The 23961-nt window shown below is 36.7% G+C and overlaps 1 protein-coding gene across 1 annotated transcript in view; it reads left to right on the top strand.

The window, feature by feature from the left end:
- The window catches only part of PKD1L2 (polycystin 1 like 2), a 1522374-nt gene that overhangs the window by 970979 nt on the left and 527434 nt on the right, over positions 1-23961 (top strand). The window contains exons 30-32 of the mRNA XM_044081586.1: positions 14999-15177; positions 18960-19106; positions 20196-20395. Of these exons, the coding sequence (XP_043937521.1) occupies positions 14999-15177; positions 18960-19106; positions 20196-20395 (526 nt within the window). The remainder of the gene's footprint in view (positions 1-14998; positions 15178-18959; positions 19107-20195; positions 20396-23961) is intronic.

Genomic DNA, 23961 nt, shown 5'->3' on the forward strand with positions numbered 1-23961 from the left:
AGCCATGCAAACTCTATTGAACCTTGATCTTATAATCTAAAGCTGGTAATGCAGATACACACAAGCACAAACACACACACAATCACAACATATATCTTCTTGAGACAAAATGCGTATTTAGCTCTCCGTGATTTATACTGAGTAGACAGACTCGCTGAACAAATAAAGAATGATAACACTGACCATTAGCATCATCCGAAGTCCATCAAATCTTAACCAAATGCACCTTCAACAGTATTATAAATTTACAGTGATTGTGGCAAAAGAAAAATACATTCCTCAAAGAAGACAGGCAACAAGCATTAAACCGATCAAGAAGACTAACAGGGAAGGGGTATGTAAAAATCCCCTTGACCAGCCCAGGGAGGTAACAAGTCTCCCAAACTAATAAGAGCCCTGCATCCCAGTTTAACAGCCAACTTCTGTTAATGTTCAAGATTATTAAATATTATTTTATTTGTTTTATTATTTTATTATTTTTATATATTTTTAAATATTAACATAAAATAATGAACCCCCGGCCACCGCAAAAATGTGACTCAGAATTTCCTAAAACCAAGAATTGATTTTTACTCTTTTTATTGATTTTCTTATTTTAATTCAATAAAATTAAATGTAATTATTAAAACTCCCCCAACTGCCATAAAATGTGACTCATGAGTTACCCAAACTCATTGATTGTTATGTATCCTTTTTAAAAAAAAAAATTATTATAATAAGCAACCCCCCTGACCACAAGTGTGACTCATGAGTCGCCAAACCATTAATTTCTTAACCTTCTTTCTTTCTTTTTTTTTTTTTAAATTAAACTAAAATTAAAAGCAAACTGGCACTGTGATGGCAACTGAACAATCTCCACACATCCTGGAAGCCCATTGTGGTGAGCCGCATCCTCCTACCCGATTGGTCACTGCAGCTGACTCATAGTCCATTTTCCATTGAGTCTGCTGATAAATTTGGTGGACAGGCAACATTCCCTTAAAAAGGGATACACCTTGTCATGTTCCCCAAAGGCTCGCACTCAAGGACAACATGATCTAAAGGTAAATTGCATATATATATATATATATATATATATATATATATATATATATATAGTGTGTGTGTGTCTTAGTCATCTCACTATTATAGTTTAAATAACATGTATTAAAGGTATGTTTTATGTTTCTGATTATGTGGTCTATGCTGCTGCTGTGTCTGTTGAAAAAAAATCAAGAAGGCTTGATGTGTTTGAGGCATGGATTTAAGCACTTGTTTAAATTGTTAGAGCTCAGTATGAGGTTTAATATTAACAGAGAAGAAACCACTTAACCAAATCTCATTTTATTTATTTTTATATTTTTATTTTATTATTATTATTATTATTATTATTATTATTATTATTAATTTTTACAAATAAGTGGCTGAGTGAGTTTCATACTTCTCAATTACAATGATTTTTTAAAATCATTTATGGGTTTTAGAAGTTTCATGATTATTTTTATTGCAAGTCTATATTAATGAAATCAGATCACATCCATTGCAAAGCATTTTTAAAGATTGATATTAAAGTTGCTAAAGTGCATTTGGTTGGTTTGCATAAACATGTAAAACAAGCGCAAGAAGATGATAAATGCAGCAGATCTCCCTAAAGCATCAGAAAGGAAATTTGCTAGAGAAGGGCCTACAAGTTATTCTGGTTATTACTGTAGTTACTTTATTGGATTACTAAAATAATAAACTTGAGAGGTGTACTAGAGAAAACAAATAAGTCTATATGTTAAAATAAGCCAAATATTTATGACATGTCAAGCAGAGTAGCACCCCTGCCACCTGCAGGATAAACCTAGATAATTAGATGAATTCTCTTAAATTTTCCCTTTGTCTGTCGTATGTTGTGTTCCCATGAGGCTTGAGAGAACTTTTGAATATGATTTATTGGTTAGGCTTGTAATGGTTTCTCAAGTGATTATCTAAAACAGACCCATGAATCTGTGAATGGTTTAACAGATAATATGATGACAGTTCATAAAGGCATTCAGTCATATTATATATACAGAGATGAGCTTTTTATATGTACAAGACTTAATGTTTAAATCAGATAATGGTAATTCCAAGTCAAATGGTAGAGATAGCAATCTACAAGCTACACAAATTACAGTTAGGTATTGTCAAGTGCAAAGAGAGAGCAATATATATATCCATGGCAAAAGATTGAAGCAATGCTGATTTTATAAACTTTAATTATGCCCTGATTAAGAAATGGGGAGCATTCATGTCAAGGTATGTGAACAAACAAACAAAAAAAGTATTTGGAGAAATTAAGCAAGGCATAAAATATCTAAGTAAATTGTACAAATGATGAAGAGATTGGAGGACTGCAGTGCTTTCTATAAGCAGAATGTGATGACAGTTAATATTACATGATGTATTCGGACTTCCTTAAGACTATCTATATGTGTACTAGTTTCATTAATGAGAGAATCTACTACCTACTTTGCATGGTCTCTTATTCCAAGTTCACAGAGGTCATACAGTTAAGAGATAACATGCAAGTCAACACAAGAACTATTCTCAGAAATATATTTTCCAGCCATGATATACCTGAAGAAATTGTTACAGATAATGGGCCAGAATTTTCCGGCTTAATTCTGAAATATTGTACAGAGGTGGGAATATATGTATGTTATATCAAGTTCACATTATCTTCAGTGTAAAAAAACAAGTAGAGCATGTGGTGCAGATGATCCAGAAAGCATGAGAAAATGCAAATGTTTGCATGCAGTAAATGCCTGTCTCTCAGCACAGTAGGATGAAAGCTCATCACTTTCCTGTATGGGCTTACCTGTAACTCATCTTCTCAAAGGAAGGAAGCCAAAAACAAAACTACCTATGACTGTACCCTTATTGTTATCAAAAGATCTGGAAAATGCCTTAGATATACTGAGGAATAAAGAAAAAAAGCAGAAGTACAATGACAGGAGTACAGAGATAATTTCTGCTGTGAAAGAAGGAACTAAACTAAGGGTGTAGAGCATGAATGTGTTAAATGTCCAAAAGGTCAAATATTAAGTATTGTGGTTAGTGAATCTACAGAACTTGGATCTCATTTTGTAAGAGCACAAATGTTCAAATTTATGGAAGAAAGCAGACTCACACACCTGCCCACAAGATGAGGACTGAGAAACCCCTAACAGGTTTACAAGCATCAACTCATTTTTGTTGTTGAAATAATCAAAATGTCACTCTTGAAGTGGAGCACAGATAAGAATCAAACAATATTCCTATCAATGTCTACTCTAGAGAGTAAAGATTACGTGCAAGACAATGTATTTCCTTTATATGAAGAATTTGTAAATCCCAGATAATCATTAAATATAATGATTAACTTCTCACACCAGTGGCTATAAACCTTAGCAATACTGTCAAAATGGTACAGTAATGCAAAACTATAACACATTTAAACTTTATAGGTTCATAGGTTCATACTAAGCTATCTGCCCTAGGGCATTTATAAGCCTAGCCAGAATGTGTTTGGCTTTCGCCACCCATTTTAAATTAATTTTGCTATGCCCTTTTTCGAGGTTAGTATACTGTGCCTCTGTCTAACAGTGACAAAGAAGTGATACCCGGGGTAAACCTACGATCTCCCATCCACTCATCAAGATTCCTCTTGAAGAGAGTCAATGAGGGACTCTGCCTAACCTGGACTGGGATTTTATTCCAGAGTGAAGGGAGCCTCTGGGTTATGAATCTGTCCCTCCAGCATGTCCTATTTATTTCAGTGTTGAGGTTCAAGTCTCTCGAGCGTAGCTCGATGGGATTTGGATTTTCTGAGGTGCAGCATGTCCATTAATTCGGGTTGGACATGGCTTTATCGTCAGGCACAGATCGCCTCTGAACAGGCGGTATGCCACTGAGTAGAGCTGGAGTTTCTTTAACCGGGCAGCATATGGCATCTGTTTGAGCCCTTTGATCCTCTTGGTGAGGTACTTTTGGGGTCTTTCCAGTTGCTGCAGGTGTCTGGTAAGGTACATCCCAAAAGGGGCATTGTACTGAATTATGGGCCTGATGAGGGATGAGTAAAGAGGCACGATGACCTCCCTGATCTAGATGTGAATCCCTTCATGATTAGGTGGGCTATATAAAATGTTTTTCTAACCACTTTGGCCACGTGGTTGTCAAATGAGAGATTGCTATCAACTTGGGTCCCCAGGTCCCTAATTACTTCTTCTGTACTTAATGGATTACCACCTATGTGGTAATTTGTGGGCACTTTGTTTTTGCCAAAGGGATGACTATACACTTTTGGCATTTAGCTTGAGGCCATGGCTCTGGCACCAGTTGTCTGTTTCTATGAGGCCCTTTTGGAGGATGCTTGTGTTGGCTGGAGAGTCGATTATGGCACCCAGTTTGCAGTCATCTGCGAACTTGGTCAGCCACAGTCCTTCCATGTTGGCCTGTACCTCCGAGAAATACATACCGAACAAGAGAGGTCCCAGGACTGAGCCTTGTGGGACACCACTTGTAACTGGTTTGGAGTCTGACATGGCTCCAGCAATTCTAACCATGTGGGTTCTGTCCTTGAGCCAGTTTGCAACCCATCTAGTGACATAGGGGTTTATATTTAAGCTGGTGAGCTTATCTATAATGCCCGAGTGGGGTATTGTATCGAAGGCTTTTGCGAGGTCCAGGTAGGCTGTGTGGACCACCTTCCCCTCGTCAATGGCCTTGGTGACTGTTTCAAAGAAATCAACCAGGTTTAAGAGGCAGGATCTGCCCTTAACAAAGCCGAACTGGGTAGGATCCAGTGTCTGTAGGTCCCCAATATCTTTATTTATGAGGTCCATTATGATCCTTTCCATAGCTTTGCAGACCAAGCTAGTCAGGCTTATGGGGCGATAGTTTCCAGGATCTGTAGAGGCACCACCTTTATGGAGAGGGACCACTGTTGCTGTATGCCACTCTTTGGTCACCTATTCTGTAGTAAGTCTGAGATTGAACAGTAGTTTTATGTTTGGGTTTAGCTCTTCTTGGAGTTCATGTAGGATGCAGCCCGGGACACCGTCTGGTCCCATTGATGCTGTGTTTTTTGCTTTGGAGAGGGCGGCTCTTACCTGAGCATCTGAGATGTCAGGGGGGCAGCACTCTGCTGGGATAGATATTTGCCCTTTTGGTGGGAGGGGAGAAGTTTGTGCTGAACCTGTCAGCTAGGATGTTGGCAATGTCTGTGGGTTCAGTGTATTTTTTGTCATTTTGGACTAATTCTGAGCATATCTGGGAATTACCACCCAGGTTCCTAACATAACTAAAGAAAGCCTTGTGATTATCCTTAGTGTCCTGTGCAATTTTTCTCTCGAAGCTGGCCTTAGACAATTTTATGAGTGCCCGTAGTTTTTGCTAATACTGATCAGTGATGCCTTCCCTTTTTGGGATTTTGCTCTATCATTTAGTAGCTTCCTCCTTCTATTGTATAGTTTGTTTATGGCTGGGGTCCACCAGACAGGACGTCTGCCTTTGGAGGATTGGGTCTTGGTTTTATTTGGGATCGCATGATCCATGCATTCCTGAAGGTGTTCATAGAATGCGTTTATAAAGGATTCTGCGGTCTGGGCCGTATTTTCCACAGGCGCGGGGCTTTGAAGGATTCCACCTCAGTTTTGAGGAGTGTGAAATTTGCTTTAGAGAAGTTTTTCACTGTGGTTTTCTGGGCAGGGGGTGGGGTCGGGATGTGAATATCCAGTGAGATTAGTTTATGGTCTGATCTTACCAGTGAGGGATACACTTCTGGTCTGGAGCATAGAGTCCCCATGTTGGTGATGATCAGGTCCAGTATGTTTTCTCCTCTTGTGGGAGTGGTAACAAGTTGTTCCATAGCATTTGAGTTTATAAATTCTAGGAACCTTTGGGCTAGGGTGTTGGAGCTAGAGTAATGCTCCCAGTCTATGTTTAGGTAGTTGAAGTCGCCCAATATAATGGTGTTTGGAGAGACCTTCATATTTTCCAGTGTTCTCAGGAAGGCCGAGTGGGGTTCCTGGGTTTGGGAGGGTGGTCTGTAGCATGCTATAAACTGGAAGGCAGTTTTACCCACTGTTAGTTGCACATGGATAGTCTCTGATGCTTTGTGCTTTGCCACCAACCTGGAGGTGTGGGTATCTTTGATGAATATCGATACTCCCCCTCCTTTTGTGGTTAGGTCCAAGTTTTGGGGCCGAAAAGCATGGTATGAGGTATAACCTGGTAGTGCTGGGGTGCTCTCAGGTGCCCTGAACCAGGTTTCTGTTACTGCACAGATATCGATGTTCTCCATGCTAAGGAGAGTTTCGAGTGCATGCATCTTGAGGTTTAGACTTCTGGCATTGAGTAGCATTACTCTTAGTTTCTTATCCCTTGTGATACCTATGGAGGTGGGTTTGTCTTTTGAGCCTTGCCTAAAAAAGGCACTATGGGGGTAGCAAGAGCCTTTGCCAATATCTGAAAGCCCAGGGGTGACAGGTGCAAGCCGTCCCTAGCGAAGCATCGTGGCTTGTCGAGCATATCATCCCAAGCTGACAGGCATTGGATCCCCTTTGAATGACACCAGTACTTAAGCCAATTGTTGAAATTGATCATCTTGTCTTCATATTGTGGCATCATTCTTGGTGAGGGTAAGATGCTACTCAAGGTCAGGGTCATACCGGCCTGGGCTACATGCTCAGAGAGCTCCTTTATGTCTCTTTTCATGTAGTCCAGAGAGGTATGTCTCAGGTCATTCACACCAGCATGGACAATGACTGAGTCATATTTGTACTTGCCTTGGAGTGACCTGAGTGCTTGTGTTATGTGGCGGATCCTAGCGCCCGACAGGCTGCTCACCATGACCCTCTCCTTGTTCAGCCTGGTGAGTGGGACGTCAGTGTGCTTGACAATAGAGTCACCTATTACAAGTGTATCAGGTGTGTTGTTTAGTCTTAAGGGCTGTGACTGTTCGGCACACTGGCTTTGTGAGATATGTGTTGCACGTGTTTTGTTTTGGGGTAGCGGTTGCTTGGGTGTCTGCTTTGGAGGTCTCTGCTGCTTAGGCAGATCTTTATTTAGAGCCTCCGAGTATGTTTTTGTGCGATTATGTGTTTGGTTTGCTGTCGTGGTAGGTCTATGTGAGACTGGAATTGTAGTGAGTGTGGTTTCCTTCTCCTCCTGACTTAATAATGTGAAAAAAAAATTATTAAGAGGTTATAATGCCTTGGTTGAGGTATTAAATCAGATTCAATGTCTAAACCAAAATATGTTCATTTATCCCCAGTTTAATTTCTCCAAGTCTTTTGGATTTCTAATATCATGACAGTCATGAAACCCATTCCTAAGTCACAGTATGATTAAAGTTCATGAAATAAGTATTGTTTCAGTCTTTGATGTTAGCCAAAAGTGCTCTTCGAAGCACCTGCAATGGGCCCAGAATTGACTCCTTCTGCAATTCATACGAGTTACATGCTTCAATAACATATCTAAATATGACTGTAAATTCTTTTTTGAGACCCATTGCTCCTACTACTGTTGGAACTGTCTGAGTATCCTTCTTCCAGAGTCCCCTCATTTCTGCCTGCAAATTCTGGTATTTTATGCCTTGTGTCTCTCTGTACATTCTTCTTCTTCTTCTTTCGGCTTTTTCCCAGTTAGGGGTCGCCACAGCAGATCACCTGTCCGCTCATGATTGGCAGTGGAGTTTTACAGTGTCGAGTTGCCAGCCCGGCACCCAACCTTCCACAGAAGGCACACACACACACGCACTCACACTTAGGGCCAATTTAGAGTGTCCAATCCACCTGCAGCATGTCTTTGGGATGTGGGAGGAAACCGGAGCACCCGGAGGAAACCCACGCAACCACAGGGAGGACATGCAGACTCCACACAGAAGGCACCCCAGCCAAGGATTGAACCGGAGAACCTCTTGCTGTGACGTGACAATGCTAACCACTGCACCACTGTGGCTGTAATCATTGGTTGTAGCTATTTCAATGATCAATTCTACTTTTGCCTTCTTTCATGGTCTATTATATCTGTTTTTCTCACATGTGTTGGAAATGAGTGATCCCATGTGACATAAACTTCATCATTTTCTATAATGCATTGTGGCTCATGTTTCCAATGCCTCTCAGCTACTTTAATATTATGTTTACACAATTCCCATTGCAACAGTCTTGCCACATTAGTATGCCTTTCAGTATACAGGCCTTCTGCCTTTAGTGTATCATACCCAGCAACATGATGTGTGACTGTTTCCAGTTCTGTTTTACAAAACCTGCATTTGTCTGTTCTCCAACACGTTTAATAGACTTTGTAAACCAACATGTGCAGTCCACTATCCTGGGTCACCAATATTAGCATTTCATCATTTGGTTTAAATTCACCTCTCCTTAACTATTCCTGCATCCGATCCTGATTGACATGAGGTCGTTCCAGGAGTTTTCTGTACTTGCAACTACATTTATGTATTTTCCACATTTCTTGCCTTTTCACATGACCATTCACCTTATGTTCTTTCTTTTATTTTTTAGCACATTCAGTTGCTGCCTGATTTTTCTCTACTTCCGGTTTAATTTCCATTCCTGCTTGACACCAACATGCTTCTGCTAAACTACGCAGAGAAGTTATCTTAGACTTGTTTTCCTCACGTTTTAAAACTTTCACTATGTTTGGATCTTGTGAGGTCAGCAGATATGTTTGCAGTCTTAGACTTGCAGATCTGGACATGTAATGAATTTTGAGGCGGCCCATACCTTCTTCAGAACAGGGAATATGTAATCTTGGTATACGCTGATATTTATGAAGCATTTTTCTTCTTTTCCTTTCCAACTGATCCAATACATTTTGGGGTCAGTCAATCACTGCAAAACTGCAAGGACAGGAAGAAGAAATTGGTTTATATTTTGGACTTTGTTCCTACATGTCAGGGCTGTTTTCAATATTAATTTTAGTTGTGTGATATATTACTTACAAAGCTTTATTCGCATGTGTTCATGTGTTATTATCAATCCTACATCAATTCCTAAATATTAATACAATCCTTATTGCTAAAGTTCCTTTATATCACATTCCTGTCCCAAAGTGATATTTTCTTGGCACTGCAGCGTTCTTGCTTTACAGGATGCTTTTGCACATTTATAAAGACCAAATGATATTCTTATCTCAGAAAGTTTTGACCACCTGCAGTTGTGTTGTCAGTCCCTCATCTAATGAACTATACAGTTATAAATCATCCACAAAAAAGAAGTTGAAAAATCTTTACACTGTTGTTTTCTAGGCACCAGACTGTAGCCATGACCTAATCTATTAAGTAGACAGCTTAATAGGTTAAGGGCAAGACAAAAGAGCAGTGGTGACAAAGTGTCACCTTGGAATATCTTCCTTTGAATTTTTATCCATGAGATAATAATTTGTCCTTTATCATGACTTAACTGCAGGGTGGTTTGCCATTGTTTCATGGTCACTGCAATGTAATCAATCAATTTAAGGTGTATCTTATACATTTGTAAGCATTATTTTATCCATGAATGTGTGATGCTGTCAAATGCTTTTTTGTAGTCTATCCATACCATACATAGATTCTTCCATACCTCACAACCTCTGAGGGCAAGAAATCTGGATAAGGCCTGACAAAATGGGGGGACAAATGCCCAAAAATAGGGACATACTTTAAATATTATTCTTATAAACTTATAAAGTTGCTCAAGTAACAGAGTTTGCTTTAACATCCATTTTTCTGAAGGATTTGAAGTCTGAAACTGAAATATATGTAATTTCATCCCAGTGATTTGCCCAAAAAACACAAATTTTATGAGGAACAGACCAAAAATATGAACCAAAATTCTGGACATTCTGCGAAAATCTGGACAGTTGAGAGGCATGGATTCTTCCCCTTTTTACAATTCTCCATTATGACTTTATTAAACAATGAATGATCCTCTGTTCCACATGACTTTCTTTTGTTACCCTTTTGGTCTATTGCCATCATTGAGTTTTCTTCTGAATGACTATAAACTCTGTCAGCATCAACTCCAGTGTATAGTTTATACATAATCTGAAGGCAAGTTTTGGTCTATAGTTTTTAGGATATCTTGCAGGTTCACTATTAAGGAGGAGTATTGCTTGTCCTGCTGTTAACCAGGCCTGGTGTCTGTTCAGGGATTACATATAAGTAGTTCTTACTCAGGGCTAAATCTTTATGTAAAGATGTTAAGTTAGGAACTGCATCTGGGCCTGGGGTTTTCCATCTAGGAGCATTTCTTAATTTTATTTCAATTTCGCTGGCTGTTACTTCATCCCATTTCATATCCTGTACATTTGAACTTTTTGCTCTTTTTTTTACTTCTTCTATCCATTCAGCATCTTTCTTATGTTCCACAGAATCTTCGTAGATATTTCTCCAAAATCTCTATTTCTCTGTTTTTTTTTTTTTTTTTTTTGGCAGTCTTTCTATTCCTTTTGCCTCATTTCCCAATTCTCTATAAAACTTTTTTGGGGTCATCAATAAATTGTGGTATATGTATCTGCATATCTTCTAAGATTTTTCTTCCTATGCTGATATTTTTAGTTTATAATTTGTAATAGTGTACGATAGATCCTGGTTTGTTCTGATACTGTACATTGCTTTTATCAAGTCTATCTTTCTGAGTATTTTTGTTAATCTGTTTTCTCTTCAGTAATCTTCTAACAGTGACACTTCTTGTCTTAATTGCTTTATAGTTTTCTCTATTCAGTACTTCTATGATGACATTTGATTTCTCCCCTTCCTTACCCTTATTGCCCTCTGTTTTTGTGGTAAGACTTTATCTGTTATAATTTTAGCTGCACAGAAATGTATCCTATTTACTTCTGTTATATTGCATGAGTTTCTAAGAATAGTTTTGATGACTGTGTTCATTTGTTTTATCAGACTTCTAACATTTTAGGTCTTATTGACTTTCTGTAATTTATTTCTTTCATTGATCTTAATATGTCTATCTGTCCCTATTAAATCAAGCAACTCTTCCCCTAGATCATTTTCTTCTAAACTAAGGGAACATTCTTTGTTCTCCATTTCCTGTGGGCATGCTACAGAAAGTTTCAGAACATCTTCTTGTGACACATTCTGTTCAACTTCATAGTGTGTTATCTATTGCTCTTTCATATAGGAACTCTCTGGCCTGTCACTCCACAGTATTGACTGCATCACAGTTCCTAAAATTTACTGTTCCTTCCCTTGCTGTGAAACTCAAATTGAACTTTTGTACTGGTTTCCTAATTAAAGCTCCAAAGTATCTTCGTATGGCAACTGATCAGATCCTAACTGCTCCACTAATCCTCTTTTCTACTTTCCCCTTTGTTTCTTATTTTTTGTATTTTAAATTTTCAAATCTGGATTCCTTTGCCTGTATTTCTCTTCAAATAATTTTTGTTCTTCTTTTTTTGTATTGATTAGTTTTGCTTATCTTTGCATAAATACTGTACCATATTAAATTTCTTCTTCTTTCCCATGTCCTTATTTTTTCTTCAGATGTCTCCCAATTCTGTTTCTCCTAACTTGGAGGACTCACTGTTCCATCATTCTGTGACATAACTTGTGCTAGACTTTTTCAATTAAGTCCTTCAATTTGCTGGTATTCTACAGGTTATACTTCTATTTGTTTAACTTCTACTTTACTGATCATCTGTTCTACATTCCCCCTTTGTGATCAAATTTTTTGTATTGTGAAATTTTTCGTATCTGTGTACCTTTACTTATATTTCTCTTTAAATATATTTGGAGCTGCTTTTTTGCATTGATGAATTTGGCTTTCTCCTTGGCATAAATATTATACCATATCAGAGTTCTCTTTCTTTTCCATGTTCAGGTTTCTTTTTTATACATTTCAAAAATCTTTAGATTTTGTTCTCTATATTTTTGCACTTCATCAGTCACTTATTTTTCCAAAATGGCCAAAGGTTTATTGGTCTGTATAATGTTTTTCATGAATCTGTTGTATTAACGAACACAAATTTGCATTTGAAGCTGTTGACAGTTCTTATTGTGCAAGTATTTTTCTTTCCTCTAGTTTCTCTCTTAATCCTTTTGTACATCTTCTCTCTGGAAATTCTGGGCTTCTTGCATAATAGTAACCATACATAATTTCTTTCTTATACTCAATACTCCACTCTATCATCTTTATGGCTTTTTTTTGGCCTGTCAATTTTTGTGCACTACTATTTCCTTCCACAACAGGGGGCTATCTTCCCCCTGAGCCTGGCCTAACCCCATTGTAGAAATGTTTCCTTTTCTTCAGGATTCTGCTCTGTCATTTTTTTCAGTCCTGGCACCAGTGCTCCTACCAGGATTGGGCACATTTTTATCCTGGTACTTGTGCACCCAGCTGTCTTTTTTATTTTTGACCTACTTCTGTCCATGATATATATAAAATACAGTCTATATATCAGTGTCGTTTTTGTGAGACTTTGTAAAAAAAGATCCATCTCATGAAGGTGCTCACCAAGACTCAAGAAAGAATTAAATTCCAGCCATAGTACTCTCTTTTGCTTGTTGATTTTATCATGTCTCCATTCACTGGTCTGCATGTATTATCATATGACACATTTGTGAAGTCATACAATAAGATTTTATGTTTTGAGACACTAAAAATGTCTTGACTGAAATATTAAATAACATTTAATGTCTCAAACAAAATCTAATTTTTATTCTGTTAATTTTACAAAACAATGACGTTAAGTCACAGAATATAGTTTTGGATCTTTTGCAAATAAGGTCATTGTATATTACATTTTAATTATTAAAAGTATTCTTCTAAAAGAAAAAAAGAATATCGGACATTTTGAGCCTCACGTTAAGCATCAGTGTTCCACTAACTGGGTTGCAGGTTACATGAATGCTAGTACTGATATTCAGACTCTTTAGAATAAAGTTGCTGATGTCAAACTTGTGTGTCTGTCTCTTTCTGTCATTTCATTATAAGCCATTCTTGATTCTTCTTCTACAAGAAGTATATGATATACTAACTGTCCCTTCTCTGCTCTCATTCATGACTGTAAAACCCAAAATGAACAAAGAAATTTGAGAGAAAGGAAAAAAAATACATTCCCCACTTGTAAAACCACCTCTCTAACCAGTAAAATAAATAAATAATCTAAAGTAACTCTATATCCTTTGGCAATACAGCCCATTCTTTAAAATATATTTAGATGGTTCTAAGTCCCAAAAAGTAGCCAAAAACTGCAACCCTATAGAAAATAATTTAAAAAAATGAGTAAATGGAATTTGTGAGGGCATGGTATGAGGTATGCACAGCATCTTAGAGTGTAGGGCTAGGACACAGGTGTCATGACTAGTGGCTTTATTACTACCAGAAAACATTTTGTATACTCCAGTACCCCAATAAAACAAGATAACGTGTATTGTCATATGTGTTACTTATCAATATATATATCTATATCTATATATTTATATCTATATCTGTCTATCTAACTATCTAGCTATCTATATATAGAGAGGAGAGAGATGTGTATCTATGTGTGTCGACACATTCTGCACATGCTCCAGGGATTATCCCATAACAGACTGCACCAACAGCAGTACACTAACATACAGTATAATAATACCGATGTCACACTGTAGTAAACAGCTGTCTACTATGGAATGATCACTTTACTGCATCTTCATCTTCACAGTTGTGAAAGTAATTCAAATGTTTTCTTTTCGGTACTAATTCCTTGCAGTATAACATACAAACTCACTGTACAGTGGGGCTGCCACTGAGGTGATTCACTCATCCATATTGTTTTCCCTAATAATCCATTGGTAGACAACGATGTATTAGTTTTACATCTGTTTTATTATATTATATGCTAAGCCCTACACATCTTACTAAGAATCTTATTCTATTCCATCTTACTTTGGTTACCTTTCACTTCAATATAGCTGTGTTTATTTACTGGTTTATTGTCTGACTGAGCAACTGGGCTCCATTCTGGTTGCCTTGTAATAAAATCAACCGCAGACTACAGAACACATGCCAGCCCACTACAAACTGTTTCTCCCCTCTAATACATGACCAGATGGTGGGCCTGGATGACATGGAATCAGGAAGTAAATGGACAGTTCCTCAGTGTATAGAAAACAGAAACACCAGTTAAATATAGGTGAAGTAACTTAAGCAAAAGAAGAAAGCCCACTTTACAAGATGGGGCCATAATTAGAACAAAAAGAAATGTTAAAAAAATTTTGCACATGATCTTTAAGTAGAAACACTTAAATGTTTTTCTTAACCTGTTCAAGCATTTAATAGTGCCCACCTTCCAAACTGAGCAGAGCTGTACACGATGACTTTAGTGTAAATGTGTGTCTTTCCATCCATTCTAGTCTTAATGGGCAGATAAAGTAGTACTTTGCATGAACAGCAATGGTAATTTATTCCACAGGCCTTGAATATGTTGATTTAGGAACCTGTTCCTTCAGCGATTTTCGTTTATTTGTTGATATAGATTAAGGTCCCTAGTAAGGAATTTGCACAGCCACTCATTTTGCAAAGAAGTAGGAGATCAAAGAGGACTGAACCATTTGTGGCTCAAAAAGAGAGAGATTCAAATACAACACTAAATAAGAGCTGTGTAATGTGCAAAAATGTCTTTTCATTTAGTTACCACATTACAAGCATTGAAAAGAAAAAAAGGAAGGCCGTAGATCAGTAGGTTGCAACATCTTTCAGGTGCATCTTTTTGGTAGTTTCAGATCTGTTGTTAAGGGAGAGACTGTGAAAATGGTTTCCATGTCTCTGGCAAAGGAACACTACATGGATGTTTTTAGAACAGAAAGACAGAGCCCATTGTCTAAAGTTATGTAACCTACAATATATTTCTTGTAGTAGCACTCCCTGCTCTTCTAGGTAGCGTGTGTGGTCCTGGGCTGCCACTTAAAGAGGAATATCAGAACACATGTCACAGACACCCATGATGGCTTTTAAGTTAATAATATAAGTAAAAGTGTATTAAATTTATGTTCGCCACACTTTTTCAGGTTACCATCATCCTATATGGTTCTGAAGGAGAGAGTGAACCTCATCACCTGGCTGATCCTGAGAAGCCTTTGTTTGAACGTGGAGCATCTGATGTATTTCTGCTTACAACTCCATTTTCTCTGGGAGAGCTACAAAGTATCAGGCTATGGCATGATAATTCAGGAAGTAACCCATCCTGGTAAGAAAATACAAGCTGTTAGACCAACATTCAAGCTGTTACTTTAAAGCTTAAAGCTAAGATTGTGTTTCATAATGCTAATTTCAATGAATGTTTGATTTTTAATTTAGCTATATTTACTTGAAACATCATTACAGTGGAAATAAAACGAATATATATATATATATATATATATATATACACACACACACACACGCGCACGCGCACACACACACACACACACACACACACACACACACACACACATATATATATATGTGTGTGTGTGTGTGTGTGTGTGTGTATTCATGATAATTGAACATTATTGTAAATATATAGCAAATTAAATAACAACAAACATAAGTCACAATCATGACTCACTTAAATTCTTCTTTAGTGAATTCACGCTACTGTTCACTGTATCTTGCATTAACATATTTTAATTCCACAAAAGTTTTGTGCAAGGTAGTGACAATGGTCAAATAAAATGTTATCAAAGGCAAATAGTACCCTTGCAAGATGAATGGGTGTTAACCTGAACTATGGAGTCAAGCAAACTGAGTTGCACATTTCCTTTTTTGCTCCACCTGCACTAATAGAAGTATTTCCTGAAAATATGCTAAAAATAATTTTATTTTTCTTATTGTGAGATAATGGCAGCAATATTATATTGTATGCATATATATGGGTCAGCAATATAAAGGGAGTCAGTGTATGTCACATTTATAGATGTGTCCTAAAGTCAGAGTATAAATGTATAGATATATCAAGCATATAATTTAGAATTATGAAATTACTGCTAATGTGCTAAGGTAGACCATTGTTGTATGGTGGCCAATGGCTTACTACAGGTGTATTTACATGCACTGGAATATAGCAATGTGGCCCTTCATTAAGCCTGTTAAGACTCCCAGTTGAATGAGAACAGAACATTGAAGAGGCATGGATCTGGGCAATATGGAAGTTATAGAGTACTGTAGTCCGGTTACAGCATGTCTGATTAGCATGGAGAAGATTGTAGCATTCTGTGACAAGACTTTGTGGATGGAGAAGATTTGAAGGCCATTATTTAGCACTATAGTTAACTACCAAAGAAACTGATGGGAGGTGGCAGTGGTTGTTTCCAAACCACCGCAGTTAATGGCTGACTACATTAGTGTATACTGTCTGAAGTCAGGGAGGAGATAGGTCACCTGATAAGAACTAGTACTGTTACTTTCTGAAGTCAGGGAGGAGCTAGGTCACCTGATACGTATTAGTACCGTTACTCTCTGAAGTCAGGGAGGAGATAAGTCACCTGATAAGTACTAGTACTGTTACTGTCTGAAGTCAATAAGGAGATAAGTCACCTGATAAGTACTAGTACTGTCACTGTCTGAAGTCATGGAAGAGATAGCTCACCTGACAAGTACTAGTTCCATTACTGTCTGAAGTCAGGGAGGAGCTAGGTCACCTGATAAGTACTAGTACTGTTACTGTCTGAAGTCAGGGAGAAGATAGGGCACCTGATAAGTACTAGTACTGTTACTGTCTGAAGTCAGGGAGGAGATAGGTCACCTGATAAATACTAGTACTGTGTGAGTCAATGAGAGTACAAGGAAGTGGTTCACTACCAGTGTTGTACAGAATGGTGGCAGAAAGTCCTCAAAATCTGTGGTATATCATGTATCTGTCTGTGCAAATGCTTACATGAAGGATAGTGGGAAGAGAAAGAAGATGCTGAATAATCATGATTCACAGAATTCATCAGCTCATGAAAAAGTTATCACTAGTTAGAAACAATCCCCACATTCCTACTCAAAATATTCAGACATTAAAAAAAGGAATAAGAGGTCTTCTATCTGTGTCATGGCACAGAGGGATGGAGGCCCAACTAAGAGGCAGATAACTTTGGTTTGATTTGTGTCCCCGGTGCTGAAGGAGCCAGAAGGTTTCAGCAACCTACCTTTGTTTGCTCATCTCAGGTGGGAGGGATAGGGAAGGTGCTCATGCTCAGGCACTTCTCTGTGGGTGATCTCTGCTGGATACAGGGATGCACAGGGTGTGTTGCTTATGAGAAGGACAGGGCTCTGGCTGAGTTCTATGCAGAGGCCTGGTCAAAATGCTGAAAATTCCAATGTATGTCAGCCTACAGGGCAATATCCATACATACATGCATACAGGGTAGTGAGGTTAGGTTTTAAGGGAAAAACCCTCACACGATAGCAGTATAATACTAGTGCAGGATGGCTCCAAGTATAGATGAAGTTAGTCTGGGAGGGGATCGGTAGGTTCAACAGATTCAGAGAATGAGTAGAAGCACTGGCAAGGCAGAGCAGTTAAAAATACCCCCACCAAAAAAAGATAACAACTCCAGGGGAGGGGTTGGGGTTTGGCATAATGATTGAGGTCCCATTAGCCATAATGTAAAACAAACCATACTCCTCCAAAAATACAAACACCAACTAGGTAGTACAAAAAAGGCTCCTGGAAACCGTAAAACACCATAGAATATATTTAATGTTGTAAAGCACTTTTCGTCTACCTTACACAATCGGTAGACTTCCTCAGACAAGTTGCAATAACATAAAATGAGTCATGTTACTCTCTTTTAAAACAAATCACACGTAATTAACCAATCAAGCTTCAGTGAATCAGAAGCTTAATAAACACAAACTGCTGGTCGAACAAACTCTTAAAGTTCCATAACACTGAAAATTTTTAAAAAGTGTGTATGAATAAAAAACATATAACAATGACTAAAAAATGCTTCTCAAAAGTAACATCTTAATAAGAAACAATGGTTGCCTTACTGCAGCAAACTTCTTAGTTTTAAAACACATGCCAAAGAGGTGGTCTCATTCAAACCAGGAGGGTTGTATGAGTTCAACCTCAACTGCCAAATTAACTTACGTTTTTCTAACAAGAGTTGGTGGGGACCCCCTTTTAACTCAACTGTAACTTGATCAATGACTCTAAACAAAAAGCTATGGATAGGGTTCTCATCACAATGTTTGGCCAAAGCATTAACATTGTTTTTCCTCCTAATGTAAATGTGTTCATAAATTCGTTGTTTAAGTTTCCTGTCAGTCTTCCCCATACTAGACTAAAACTATCGTCAGTGTTAACAGCACAGCATAAGAATATAGTTAGGATACTGTTTTGTAGACATCACATGGGCAGTTCAGTAGCCAACCATCTTTGTTGTGTATAATTCCAGGTAGCTATGGCAATTATACCTAAGGGCAAAAATATCCTTTTTAGGAGAATGACAGTCAGGAAACTGAAAGCACTTAGAAACTGTGAAGGGCACTATAAGCCCAGGATTAAATGTGAGGAGAGAAGTTTGTACTGTAAAGTGACAAAGATGTGTAAATATAGAGTGTGCAATTGAAGAGGGCTGAAGAGGGGAAATAATACAACTGAACTGTCAGTTCCGGAGGGCAAGATTTGACTGTTAATATTCAGTGGCCTGAAGTTTCTGATACTGAGTCAGGGACAAGATGATTAATCAGACATTGAAAGTTAATACATAAAAGCAAGAAAAATATTAAAAAGTCACACTGGCAGCATGCCCATACTGGATATAAAGAGTGGTACACTGTAACTGCAACTGTTTTTAAGTTCTACAGTAACCCAGAAACATATGAGAAATAATGAGATGCCGTATTTTATATTGTTCCTTCATGTCTTACTGGGTATAGAAAGCATTATGCATGGCTTAGTGGGAAAGCTTTACTTTTTATGAAGTACTGGCTGCTTACTTTTATTTATTCCTTCATTGATATATGCCATTTGTTGTATCTTACATCTGTCTTACTTAGGTACATAAACAGAGTTATGGTGCATGATCTGGACATGGATAAGAAGTGGTACTTCCTTTGTAATTCATGGCTCTCTATAGATGTGGGAGAATGTATCCTGGACAAAGTATTCCAAGTAGCAACTGAGGAAGATTTAAAGACATTCAGGTATCATTTGTGCTGGGTATGGATTATCAAGCTTATCCGTTGTTATTTATCTTCATAAATCATTTGCACATTTTTCCCAGAATGCAATTCTTTTTTTTTTTTTTTTTTCAAAACAAGTTTATTGTTTTAACATATAAGAGAAATATCATAACAATTTTATACAAATAATTAAAAATAGGTATTATTATAATATTCAACAAAACAACTAAAGTATTTACAAAGACATCCACTACAATCAGATCAATTAATTAAACTAAAATACTGTGCTATTGAAATTAGAATTTTTTTAACAAATTTTGTAAATTATCCCATACAATCCAGAATGCAATTCTTGAGCATAGTTCCATAGACTACTGATTTCCCTACATATTATTACAAAACATTCTAGATTTTATTTTTAATTTTCATTTCATATTTGCTTATTTGAATTTTACCTGTTGGGTAATGTGTGTTGTGTATGTTGAGTTAAGTTAAGCAAAATTACTGAATGATTTAGACTAGCTGGTGAATAGATGGATAGCATTAAAGTATTTCATTTGTTAAATCAGAAAACTGGTAAGAAAAATAAACAGTTTAGAAAACAAACCCTTATAAAGTAGTGGAAAAACATAAAGTTTAGATTATTGAGCTAAAATGATGCTAATATATCCAGTAAATGTGTGTTTAACATCCTAGAAATACATTACAAACCATATGACTGGTGCTATAGATGGAACGATAGATACATTTTTGTGTGTATTTTATACTCATGCTTTATGTTTATTTTAAGTATTTTGTCTGAGGTGACATCATGTACCATTAGGCAAAGCAGCTGCTCTCACAGCCTAGAAATAGCATAGAGTTAGGAAACTTAAACTAGTCAGAAAGCAAACTTACCAGTAAAATGTTATCTTGGGCACAGTCTCACTGTATCACATTGGACTGTTTAAAGACATTTCTTCAGACATCATTGTCTCTTTTGTGCATAGTAAGGATTGCTGTACTGCTGCTGTTTTTGTGGTACATTTTCTGATACATTAAAACATCTGTTACCTTACAACAGCTGCACAGAACTATGAGAATGAAAACATACTTGTCAATTTTTCCTAGCAACCTGTTTTTCATGAAGACAGCAAAAGACTTCCGAGATGGCCATATCTGGTATTCGGTTATCAATCGACCTGCTATAAGCTCCTTCACAACAGTCCAGAGGGTGTCATGCTGCTTCTCACTGCTTCTGTGTACCATGCTGACCAGCATTATGTTCTACGGTGTGCCTAAGGACCCTGCTGAGCAGAAAATGGATCTGGGTATGTTGAAAAGTAAATTTAATAGGACTCAGCAGTGCAGGTTTTTCCTCCTTTATGTAATTCTAATTGTACTATTAATATCATTGACTTCCCCCTCATCACTTCCACGTCAAGTCTTTAAAACCATGGAAAATAATTAATGACTTTCCTGAATTACTTGATTGTTTGTCATTGATGAAAATAGCATAAATTTGACATTTTAGCCTTGCATCAATTATCAGTGACATAAAGATAAACAATGAACTCTCAAATCTGCCTACAACATGAAACTAAGTCCTATGCAGATACCTCTCACAGCCCCTCCTCATCAGCTGTCCAAACTCTCTTGACTGTTTCTTTTACATACAGTTTATCACATTCTCCAGCAAGTCAGCTCACCAGTTAAGGATTATATTGCTCCAGCTTTAAAACATGCTCACTTAAATCAGTTTTGAACATTCCTATTTCAGGATGTGATTCCTGCACTCTGTCTTTCATATTCCTCCTTCTCAAACCCATGTCTCATAAGCTGAATTTTACTGTGAATCTGTACCATGCATCATTCCTTACAATTTGTCATTTCAGGTATGAGATATGAACTGTTTCTCTATTTTTTGTTACTCATGAAGTCACAGAACCAGATGTTCCTGCTGTTAAACTCTCTTACTACACATGTTCATCTTGTACCATTCATTTATTCTTTTTATCAGGTGACTGACTGTCAGTATTTATTAGCTGAGGTGACCATGCCCATCTGCAGCATTAATGTCTGTTGCATGTCTGTACTCTGATGTGTATGCAAGTCTTTGTTTCTGTATCAGTCCCCAGAGAGTTCACAAATTTACTTAATGTGTTCATGGTGCACCTCATTTCTTCATCACTAGATCTCATTTTTCTCTTCATTCTGGACATGCCAGATGCACAGCTTAAAAATAATGATGCATTTTACCAATAAATGTAATCACGTTCAAAAAATGGATATTGAACAGACTAGCTTCAGACGATGCAGTAGAATAGTCAAAACATGTTGCACTTTGAGACTGCTGTGGAGTACTTATGCCATAATGAGGTTTAAAAGTTTTCATTGATTATGCACATTTAATGATGCAGACACATGGCAAATCAAGTACCATGAAACTGTAAAGCACTTATATGCACCCATGATAGCCACAGATGGGTAGGTGTTGTATCAAGAATTGTACAGTGTATAATTGCCTAACAAAGCAGTCAGCAGAGCACAAGTGAGACAGCAGTGTGGCATGGCAAATAACATCAGCAGAAGTGCTGCCAGGCCGAGACACACAACATAAACAGCCAACAATGTGCGACTCACATGTTGCATAACTAAATGGCCTCAGGTCTACTAACAATTTTTCTAGGCTATTAAAATATCACAGTTTCTTCCCCTAGTAGTAGGACTACAAAATGAAAAAGGGTATAAGTAGTAGAATTAGAAGAGAGCATAGTACTTTGGTACTACTACTAGATCTGTTGATGGGTATCAATACAGTATCACACAAAAAACGTTTACAACACCTTTCTAATATCGACTGCACCCCACCCACCCACCAGTGGTTTTATAGCTACCTTACCAATAGGCAACAGTCTGTAAAATGGCAAAATACCCTATCAGAACACCACACCAACCAAACTGGAGTACCACAAGGGTCCATACTTGGACCTTTACTCTTTTTTTTAAAAAAACATTTTTTATTTTGTTTTTATTATAAACATACGCAAATGTACATATAACAAATACAATAAAACAATCACAATACTATGTACAATATTTACATTCATCCATGATAAACAATCATTTTATCCATGAAAAGTTATCAGTATTTGTTCAAAAGGTTTTCCAATTTTTGCCATGCTATTTTTTATGAGTAATGTTATGAGTTCTATAACCAATGGTTTGCAGTTCTTTTTTATAAACAACTTTTGCTAAATTAATAAATTCTTTAAACGTAAAATCTTGTTTACTTTTCCAGTTCAAAGTAATAACTTTTGTGGCAATTGCAAGAATTGACCAGAGTAACTGAGATTTAGGTATTACATTAGGTATAGGAACATTGAATAGGATTAGTGAGTTAGAAATATGACAGTTATCAGACCATAAGGCCTTTACAAAATATCTGAAGTCTTTCCAGTATTGAACAACATTTCTATATTCAATGAACATGTGAACCCAGTTGGCCTCTAATAATTCATCACATTTCCAACTTTTACTTTCACTGTTTTTCAGTATACGATTTATTTTATGTGGAGTACAGAAACTCTTATTCATAAATTTCCATGTATACAATCTCCAATATAATGAAGAAGAGGTACCATACATAGATTTCTATAACAGTTTTTTGGATACATCAGATATTTGTTCTCCATTAATCTTTATATAGTAATTCCAAACATCTGAGTCAAACTTTAGAGGGCCTTCTCTTAGTATCTTATAGATAGGTGAGATACTTAATTTTTGATCATCTGTCTTTTCAAGACACCTAATAAAAAGCTGGATCAAACTAGGTATAGATTCAGTCTCTAGGTTGATTGATACTCTCATTTTGGTTTCTATAAACTGCTGTAATGAGTGTATAAACAACCAACTGTCTTGACTATTATCAAAACTACATAGAAGAGAGTTTAGTGGTTTAATACTCTTATTTTCAATAAACTGATGCCAGAATATCAAGTTATTTTCCTTTAATGTTTGCATTGCATTGATGTTGAAAGAATCTAGGCAATCAGGGGAGTATGCTGTAGGGAATATAAGAAATAAGAATTGTTTAATGTTGTAATTACAATCAATTATATTTTTGAAGTTACTAAATATTTGATTAATGCCATAAGAAAAATGATCAAACTTCTTATTAAATAAACAAAATTCACGTAAAAGCCAATTAACTCTATTCTGTATTGTTCCTTAAATTGATTTTCTATCGTTCTGACATCAGTTATATGAATCTCATGTATTATTTTCCAGCCAGATATATAGGTAGGTGAGATCCAATGTAATATTACATTAATTATAACTGATATGGAATAAAGATCTAAGCTGGGGAATGCTATCCCATTACTGTTTCAAGCTCTAATGTGCCATTTATATGCAATCCTAGGTTTTAAGGGGAACCATAAAAATTTAAATAGCATGGAATCTAATTTTTAGATAAGTTTTTGGGAGGGGGTAGTATCAATGACTGTATATAAAACAAAATTTTAGGTAAAATTGTTATTTTAATTAAAGAGAGCCTATCTTCCATTGTGTATAACATTTTATTCCATTGTTTGATTAGTTCACTAATGGTGGTTATTAAATTATTGTAGTTTAGTTTAACAGACTCTTTCCATATACTCTTTATACTGACACACAAATATTCTAATACAGCGTTCTCCCAATTAAACAGGCTATTCTCTCTTAAGGTTTTGTTGAGCTTTTTGGTAATTAGTAATGTTTTGGATTTATTATGATTAAATTTAAGCCCTGAATATCTTTCAAACTTGCTTAAGATATTTATAACATCATGCAAAGAACCATCAATATCACCCAATGTTAGCAACATGTCATCAGCAAATAATTAAAAATTAGGATA

The sequence above is a fragment of the Protopterus annectens genome, chromosome 8.part1 (genome assembly GCF_019279795.1).
Source record: "Protopterus annectens isolate FY-2018-M chromosome 8.part1, PAN1.0, whole genome shotgun sequence".
Classification (NCBI taxonomy): Eukaryota; Metazoa; Chordata; order Ceratodontiformes; family Protopteridae; genus Protopterus; species Protopterus annectens.